The 9,302-nt window shown below is 53.9% G+C and overlaps 1 protein-coding gene across 1 annotated transcript; it reads right to left on the bottom strand.

Annotated features, from left to right (window-relative positions):
- Positions 1 to 3,836: 3,836 nt before the first annotated feature.
- Positions 3,837 to 8,916, bottom strand: Dlx4 (distal-less homeobox 4). Its single transcript, XM_042054871.1, is given in 8 exon segments — positions 3,837 to 4,004; positions 4,006 to 4,114; positions 4,117 to 4,170; positions 4,173 to 4,202; positions 4,476 to 4,528; positions 4,530 to 4,634; positions 4,636 to 4,678; positions 8,084 to 8,916. Coding segments are annotated over 8 exon segments (717 nt in total). The 5' UTR covers positions 8,370 to 8,916; the 3' UTR covers positions 3,837 to 3,967.
- Positions 8,917 to 9,302: the final 386 nt, after the last annotated feature.

Genomic DNA, 9,302 nt, shown 5'->3' with positions numbered 1-9,302 from the left:
CTGGATAACATTCCATCGCCTCTGGATCCAATCCCACAGGCAAGCCCAGGCATCCAAAATCCAGGGAGGCTGGGGCTGAGTAATCAGCTGCTCTAGCCACGGAGCCCAGTAGGGTCGTGGGGGAGGGGAGGGAGGAGTTTCCCACCCCCACCTCTCACAGGCACAACGGATTCAGGGATGGAGGAGGGGCAGCCTGTCACTCCAGTGTCTTCTCACCCTCCTCCCACTGCCACGTTTTCCCTCTTCCCACCTGCAAGCAATTTGGCCAATGGGAGGGCAGCTAAGATTGCCGGGTGGAATCCTTCTAGATCTGGGTGCATTTGGTGAGGAGGGGGCTACCTCCTTCCCCACTCTAGACCCTGTATAACCTTTTCCTCTTCACAGAAGCAAATTACTCGTAATTATCTTACATCCAAAGCCTTCAGGAGCTGCTTCCAAAATTGCTTTAATTGAATTAATTGAATCTCATTTGGTCAGGGGAGAGGATGGGGGGGGCCATACCTTAAAATAGTACAGGGGAGGGGGGGGGGGGGGTTACCCAGAAGGAGGCCACTTTCCTGGTGCTGAGACCCTGGAAGTGGTAGCACATACCCCGTACACACTGCCGGTTCTGCGGCCTTGGTTGATTTTGGTTGGGCGAGACGCTGCCCACTTCGAGGGGGGCCCTAGCCTGAGTCTTTCTCTCTAATGGTGTTGGCTGAGAGGTGCTGCCGTGTATTTCCGGCTCCATCCTTCCTCCCTACCTTGGAGAGGCAGGTAACTAGATGGCTGTAGGAACTCACCCTCCAAGTGAGCTGTCCCCTCCTGTCTTTCCAGCGGCAGCCGTGAAGCTCATTTATAAAGTGTCCATTGCGTGCCAGGCACCACCATGTCAAGGCTGTTACAAGTGCCATCACATGTCATCATCACAACCCTATGGGAAGCAAATCCTACTATCATTATCGCTCTTGTCTGAGGAGGTAAGAAATAAGGCACAGAGAGGTTAAGAAACTCACCAAAAGTTACAAAGGACTCTTTGGAGACCAAAGTCTACCTTCAGGCTTCCCTTTCCTTTGTTGATCCAACGCCCCCAGCGGAGCTTCATCCTGGGGAGAACCCACATGGTTCCCCCAGTATCTAGAGAGGTGGAGGTGAGGCACCGGTCCTCTTGGAATTCCTCCAGTTCATCACCACCTAGAAGTCCGAGGCAACTGGACCAGCTCCCAAATGGAAAAGAGGCTCGTTTCCCCTGGAAAGGGGCACACGGGGGCAAGGGAAGGGGGGTGCCGCAGGCTCAGCTGGTCGCTGGCTGAGAGAGCAATTACACTTACTGCTACTTAACTTTACAACCCAGGCTGTTGTTTTAACGACGCGACTCGTGTTGGGCTGTCCAATTAATCTGCCTTTGGAGGCTTTCCGAGATGGGGCGGTAGATCTTATCTTGCTCTGTGGAAAGAGGAGTGTGTAGCCTGCACGGCAGGGAACAGCTACCCCCAGGGCCCTTGGCCTCAGAGAAGACCCAGAGGAGCCATCTGGGGCCAGCCACCCCGTAGAGAAATGGAGCCGGAGCCAGGGTCCAAGGGCCAAGGGGAGGGTTTGAAAAGGAGGAAGGAAAAGGTTCTTTCCAGTGGCCATCTTCACCCCTCACTGCTCACAGGGAAATCTTCCGTGTGTCTTTGGGGGAGAGGCCGTGACAAAGAAGGAATGCTTGCAGGCATCCCTAGGTGAGACACTTCCACTGACAGTGATAGCCCCTCTGTCCTCCCTGTGACCCCAAACCAAGCTTCTTTCTAGTTTGGGGTTGGCTGAGAGTGTCCTACTGGGCTTTTCAGACGGGGACTGGTGCCCTCAGCTTGTTGTGATGGGGAACAGGTCAGGCAGTGGGCGGGGAAAATAGCCTTTGAAGCCTTTGGCCTGGAATTGGAGGCCCCTCCCCAGTCCCTGGGGCTACTCAGGGCTGAATTCTCTGAATGACTGACCCTGTCCTCAGCCCACCTCCCATGCTGTCTGTGTGCTGGGAGCTGTGGCACCCAGTGAATCCTGATGCTGCCAAGGCCTGGCAGCCAATGGGCCTTCTCACCTGGCCCTAACCCCATTAGCCCACGCTGGCTTCTGGATGGTGCCCACATGGCCTCTGTCCTGCTTTTCCTCCACCTCTTGTCACACTGCCTCTTGTCATCTGTTTAGCCACCTGTTAGCCTGAAGCATCTGTCCCTGTCACCAGGATGGGTACCCCTAGAACCTACCCAGCAGGAGATCCATAGGCATGCATTAGATGGAGAATTCCAGCTCCTTCTGATGTTTTTCCTCCCCCATCCCTTTCTGTAGTCCAAAGCCATTCCACCCCCAGCAGCTCACTTCTTCCAAAACTGGTCTAACTCAGTGCTCTCTCTCCCAAGGTGAGCCTGGACTGAGGTAGAACATGTTGGCTGTGAGGTGTCTGACTCCTCCACAGCTGGCCCAGGAGGTAACTGCTGGCAAAGGCCACTCTGACTTTGGCCATTCCCTTTTTGAACATCTTCTCATTTCCTAGGGTGCCATGAGCACTGCTAGGACATCCCAGAGCTAAAACCACATAGCTAGCTGGTGGCAGAGGCATAATAAGGTTTTAATGTTGGAGTGGAGAGATGGTGCAGTTCTTTCAGAGAATCTGGGTCCAATTCCCAGTACCCACATACACTCACACGGACATATGTGCAGGCAAAACACCAATGCACATAAAATAAAAATAATAAATCACTATAAAAAAGAATCTAGTGTCTATGACTTCTGGTCAAGGGGAGGCTGTATCAGAGGGCAGAGAAAAATGAGCAACCAGCAGCAACTAGGATGAACCGAGAATACAAACATACATAACACCCAAGACTCTGAGGAATTCTTTGTTCTGTTTTTTTGTATGCATTTTAATCTCTAAAGCTTGTGATTTGAGAGATGGCAAGACCCTGGGGATGCTAGACAGAATAATGGTGAATTGGAACAGTTCCTTGGGTTGAGGCAACCATGAGGAGTTGAAGTGCCAAGCCCACCCCATTATTTGGAGGCAGCTATGCCTGCATTGGTCCAGAGAATCTGTGCCATTTCTTCTTCTGGGCTTCCAAGAATGTGAGCAGGTGGACTCATTAGTATCAAGGATGGAGGGTAGTGGGCCTAGTCTCTTAATCCACACCTGTTGATTTAACCCAGGATTTATCAACTCAAAATGGGTAGAGGACCATTGAAAAGAAGCACAAATTGCCCACAGGCCAATACTCTTCCGCTGCCACCCCCCCCCCCCGCCGAGACAGGATTTCTCTGTGTAGCTTTGGAACCCACTCTATAGACCAGGCCTCGAACTCAACAGAGATCCGCCTGTCTCTGCCTCCCGAGTGCTGGGATTAAAGGCATGCACCACCACCGCCAGGCCAACATCCCATATTTTTGTTTTGGTGCTGGGGCCTCTTACATGTTAAGTACTTACTCTACCACTGGACCGCACCACCAGCTAGGGAGGTATTGGGCTGACCATCACTGATAACTGGGAGACAAAAAAACAGAGGCTTTATGGCCGACAACAGAGACTGTGTCCACTTCTGGATTTGTTCATGGACAGGTAGGTAGGGGCCCAAGGTGCGGGCCAGCAATAATATTTGTTTTCTTCCTGGCTTAGATCCTAGGCTGCGGTGGGGCTGCAGTCATTTGAAGAGAGGGGGAGAGGCAAGACCATCGCAGCCTAAACTCTAGCCAGTACCACTCACTCAAGTCTTTGTCCTGCCAGAGGGAGGAGATGTCCAGTCCATGGTAGCACTGGGGACAGATTAAAGATTAAAGCCTTTGATTTAGCTATCTGGCTTGGAGATCCAGACTCCCACTCCGTTCTTTCTTCTCTTTTTGCTTCTTGTCTTGAGAAAATCCATCTGGAGCTGGTTTCCTCTCCCCCCAGAAGGAGAGCAGGTGCGATGGCCCTGGGCTTGACAGGAGGGTTGGAGCCTAACCAGCCCCTTCTCTAGACTCATAGCATCTGAGGCAGAAGCCGCACATCTGGGGAGCTGATACCAGGCTTGGAAGCCATTGTCATGGCCACTGGTAGGCAGGGCACCTGCGTTGGGTAGACCCCAGAGGGATGGAAGATTTGGGGAGAAGGGAGATAGGGAGGGAGTCTCCCAGAGAAGTCTTCTTCCTGCTCCCCAGAGTTCTGTTGCAGGAGTTTCTTCTTTTGGAGCCTTTGTTCTGAAACCAATCTTTACCTTTGAGAGAAAAAGAAAAGAGGATACATTAGAAGTGTCCCTGAAAGCGTTGAGAATGGGAAAGTGAGCCTTGTGAGCCTTTGCTCCAGCTCTCCAGTTCTGGAAGGCCCTCAGTCTCAACTTCCAGTCTGCTGTCCTCTCTTCTGGTGTCCAATTCTCCTCTAGTACATGCCCTTGCTGTCAATCAGCTGTGGACATCCGTGAAGAGCTGTCAGCAGAATCATGGGTCTCCTCTGTGGGGTCTCAGAAACCAGGGACTGGGAAGCTTTGCACTTGGGGATGGGTCTGGCCCTACTTGGGTTTGGGTGAGTTCAAGCTGCGCTGAGGGCTTTCAGACAGGGCCAGTACTGTGTGTGCTGGAAATGCTGGCTCAGGTGTCCATGCAGCTGCAGGCTGGAATAGGTGTTTCTAGGTTGTGCAGCTTCCTGGTCAGGGGCTACTGGGAGGGCTCAGGGACAGCAATGGTTTCTCTGATTCTGGGAGGCAGCAGAAAGCTGTGTTGTAAGCGTGTGGAGTGACCAGGTAAGTCAGGTACTTCCATAGGCTCAAGCCATCGGGAATCAGCAAAACCAGTGCGGCCAACATCATCAACCTGGGTCTCAGTGCCTGTTGGTGGGGGGGGAGTCCTGTCTATTTCTCTGCCTTTTCAATTCCTATTTACACCCGCAACTTGTGGATTCAAGCTGTAGTTCTTGCCCTGTTGAAGTTACCACCATGGCTCCCACCGTGGGAGATTGGAATTCAGTAGCTACAGTGGTACCTGCTTAGATACGAGCCAGGGCAAAAGACTGGTGGAGGGCTGAGCTAAGGTCTAAAGATGAGGAAGGTACCCTCTGACTTCTGAAAGGGGTTTGTATAAGTCTGCCTTGAATGCCAATACCAAGGCGGGAAGCCTTAGTGTACCTTGCTGTAAAAGTGACCATCCCCTTCCCATCCCTTTCTTTCCCTCCGACAGCTGACTCGGAGGAGGTTTTTTCTGGGCCAATTCAGGGGAAGGCACTCTGGTCCAGAATATGCAGCGACCCGCAATGCAGGTCTTTTCTGGCCCAGCTGCGCGGCAGTGGAACGGGATCTGGTCCTGTTCCCCAACCCCCACTCAGCCCCTGCCTGTCAGCCAGGTTCTCCAAGCTCAGCTAAGGAGTGTGGTGTCAGGATTGAGGCCTTGGGTTTCCGTTCCTGAAACCTGGGCTCCAACCTGTGCCATTCTATGGGATACTGAGACTGTCCAAGAGGATGAAAGAAGTGGGTGGATGAAGAGGCAAAATGCCTGCCTAGGATGACAAAATGCTCGGGTGACAGTCGCCCCATTTCCTGCCTGTCTGCTGTGAAGACACCAGACAAGAGCAAGCAGAACGACCCCCCCCCACCCCGTACACCCCCCCCCCCCCCCCCCGAGCCGGGGCAGGAGTAGCTTCTGTCCTTCTGCGCCTCATTCATCCTTAGACTAGCGGCAGGGTCCCCGCCCACAGGCCACAGTCACCGCTGCCTTCACCTCCCCCGCATCTCTCATCCGTGGCCTTGGGGGCTGCGGGCTCTGAGGTCCCTTCGACCAATTCCCAGAAAAGGCATTACGTTTCCGCTCCTGCCCGAGGCTGTCCAGTCTCTCTCGCTTCGATCCCACCGCTTGCCCGGGGCTGGCAGCCAAGCGACCACCCGCGCCTCCTTGGCTGCACGGAGGTTGCCAGGACCGTTCAGTTCGGGTGGTGCTGCGCGAAGAAAGACAGTTTGGAGTGCTGAACTCTCAGAGCAGGTCACCTTCCAGGTGCCTTCCGGGACAGCTGCCTTTCTCCATACTAGTTGTGGCAAGTCACAACTGGATCTACCCCGATCGTGATAACGGGTCCCCAGGGCCTCCCTGGAGGCGCGGGCGCCGCACCCTCAGCCTTAACGGGGTGTTAGTGAGGCTCTCCTCTCTCTGAGCTGAGAGCCTCCCAGGGATGGAGTTGCACACGTAGTGTGGGTTTAGTAGACCCCAAGCCCTCTGTCTTTCTCCAATCGTTCATTCAGGAACGGGCGGTCCACACAGTTCCAACAGTGAAATGCTAAGGTCTATTTTAAAGACTTACTCGCTCGTGAATGTGAGTGTCCGGAGTCCGTGGTTTTTCGTTGGATCCGGGTAAAGAATGTACTAGAAAGAATTTTCCACTCCATTGTTCTTGGACCAAGCAAGGGACGACAGAATATGGAAGACAGACCAGACAACTCTACCTTATTGCCAGAACAGTTCTCCAGAGGAAAGATCAGGTCCCCAAAACGCACATTGTCCCCATGTGCACATACACACCATATATATCAAGTTGCCCAGCTGGCCTCAAACTCAGGATCCTCCTGTTTCTGCTTCCCCAGTGTATATTAGCATACCTAAAAAGAAAGTCCAAGAGGTATGTAAAAACTCTGCCTACCCCTTTTCCTTCAACCAGACCCAGCAACCCAGGAGACCCACCCCCAGTTCTGCAACAGAAGGGGTTAACTTTCTGGGTTTCTAAAGAAGTTCCCTAAAGTTCCCCTTCCTAGGCTCCATTCCTCGAGGAAAATGAATTTGCATCCTTTCTTCCTGCCTCAGTTTCTCCAAACATAAAACAAGGAATTCGAGACCCCGTTCTAAGTGACTTCGGTTCTGGGGGTTCATAAATTTATGTCAGAATAACGGGAGGGGGAGAGAAACATCTTGGAGACCCTGTTCTAAGTGACCGGTTTATGTCAGAGTGGGGTGGGGGAGAAACATCTTGGTTTGGGGCTGACTACAACGAAGTCATCCGGCAGATGTGCACCATTGGGAGCACGCCAAGGGCAACAGGAGCAATGCAAAGGGACTGGGAAGTCTGTACACCTGGGTCTATGGATAGCCAGCATCCTCTCAGTGCCAGCCAAAGGCGGTCAGTGCGTGCGGTTCTGCAAAAGTCAGGCCTAGGAAGGTCCAGCTAGTCCCTTGCCTTCACTGAGGCCTTCTAGTGAGTGCTTTCTCGGGAGCTCAGATTTGCTGCAGGCAACAACAGGAACTGGGCCTAATCTATCCCTAAATTAAGGGCGAGGATGGTTTAGGTGTAAGGCTGAGGTGGACAGGGAAAGGCTTTGAGACTGACCAGCCCGTAACTTTATTCTTCGAACAATGGTTGGTAGGGTCCTACACCCAGATTCTGCAGGAGCCAGCTACCAAACAGAGTTAGGCACCTCTAAAAAAAAGGGGGGCCGGGCAATGGTGGCGCACGCCTTTAATCCCAGCACTCGGGAGGCAGAGGCAGGCGGATCTCTGTGAGTTCGAGACCAGCCTGGTCTACAAGAGCTAGCTCCAGGACAGGCTCCAAAGCCACAGAGAAACCCTGTCTCGAAAAACCAAAAAAAAAAAAAAAAATAAAAAAAAAAATAAAAAAAGGGGGGTGGAGTCCAGTAAAGGAGAAGGATCTCCTCCTAGTTGTCTACCTGTCTCTTGCTTGCTGGGAATTGATTTCTGTTCATTAGTGTTTGGCTCGCATACTGGTTTCTGGGACCAGACCTCGAGAAAAGTGATGTAAGGGAAAGGGGTGAAGGGTAAGGAGAATCTCGGGAAAGGATCTAGGTCTCCATCCCCATATCTGGATTATGATAGTTTTCCGTTACACAGAGGTACACACACAACTCCACTACTCCAGGGGGTGGGGTAGGAGGCCCTCCCGCCCGGTTTCACAAAACTGCAAATCGAAACCAGGTCGGATCTAAAAAGAAAACCTAGATCAACTCGTCTCCGCTCCTCCCCCATCCTTTCTCCCTCCCCCTACCGCCGATTCCGTGGAATCCGAGTACCATTTGAATCCCGCTAGCCGCGTGTAAACAGAAGAAGGAGAAATTTATGAAAACACAATTCATACCCCAGAGGTGAGAAGAGCCTCCGCGGCCACACTTACCTGTTTCAAGTTCCCGAGGGTGCTCAACTGGCGGATGGAAGGGCTGAGACCACGCCGCCGAGAGTTGCTGGCTGGGCAGGTAGGCGTCTCCTGGGGTTGCTGGCTCAGGGTAGGAATAGGGCAGGAGGTGACCATAAGGCTGGGAGTAGGACAAATCGGGGGAAGCTGCGGTTTCTGGGGACAGGCCAAACGGGTAGGCAGCCACTGCCGACGGGGCGGGGGCGAGGTCCGGGAAGACTACGTTGGAGGCATCGCGGCCAGGAAGGAAACAGGGTAAAGAGGTCATTGTGGCCGATATTCGGCCACAGGGCCTGGGTCATAGACCTGCACGCCGTCTACGCTCTCTATGCCAACACCTTTCAAAGTCTCCAGAATTGAGGCAGATGAATCCCCGCAACCCACAGCAAGCCATCCTCACACTTTAGATCCCAGAGAAAATGTATCTTTAAGCCTCTTCTGGGTGAGATCTAACACCCTAAAAAGAGGTTTTGGGGGTGCCCGTGACTTTTCCCCTCCCCCCTAAGTTCTGGGTCCCCATCTTTTCCTCTGGGTTCGGTTCCCGGGATCACACAGAGTCCCCCGCCCACTTAGACACCCGGGATTGGCTATCGTATGGTGACCTCAGGGAGGCCCAGAGCTGGGCCCGCCCCCCAGTTAGCACACACCGGGAAACGGGAGGGGTGCGGTGCGCAAGCCCCGGGCCAGGCACCTCGGCGCCTTCTCCAAGTTGTTGGAGACAAGAAGAGTCAGGAAATCTCGGTAACAATGTCCAAAGTGCTAGGAAATTGGGCCTGGGATGGCCAAGGGTCGGGGGGAGCTACATGGTGACTAGAGACGCTGCGCGGACTCAGAATCTGTGTTCGCGCTCTGCGGGTCGCGCCAGTGCCGCAGGGCTCCACGCTGCCTGGGCTCTGCGAGGGAGTGGAAAGCAGATAGCCAGCGCCGGTCGCTTATTCAGCGCGTCGGAATGCGTAGCTGCTGAGCGATGGCAGTTTGTTGGTAAACAGACGCTGGGGCCTGGAGGGTGCCGCCTGGCGCCCAGCCTGCCCCGCACGCGCGTGGCGCGCACGCCCCCGCCGGGTGCCCAGAGCCTGGCACGCCGCGACCGCCGCGACTGCGCCTCACCACCCCAGTGCAGGCTTCCGCTTCCGCCAGGGGCCCCGGTTTGGTTGCGACACCACAGCTCCTGCTGGCCCTTGAGGCTGCTGGAGGGAATCTG

This window comes from Arvicola amphibius, chromosome 4 (assembly GCF_903992535.2).
Source record: "Arvicola amphibius chromosome 4, mArvAmp1.2, whole genome shotgun sequence".
Lineage (NCBI taxonomy): Eukaryota > Metazoa > Chordata > Mammalia > Rodentia > Cricetidae > Arvicola > Arvicola amphibius.
The sequence above is the reverse complement of the archived record's forward strand: the minus strand, read 5'-3'. Positions and strand labels throughout refer to the sequence as shown.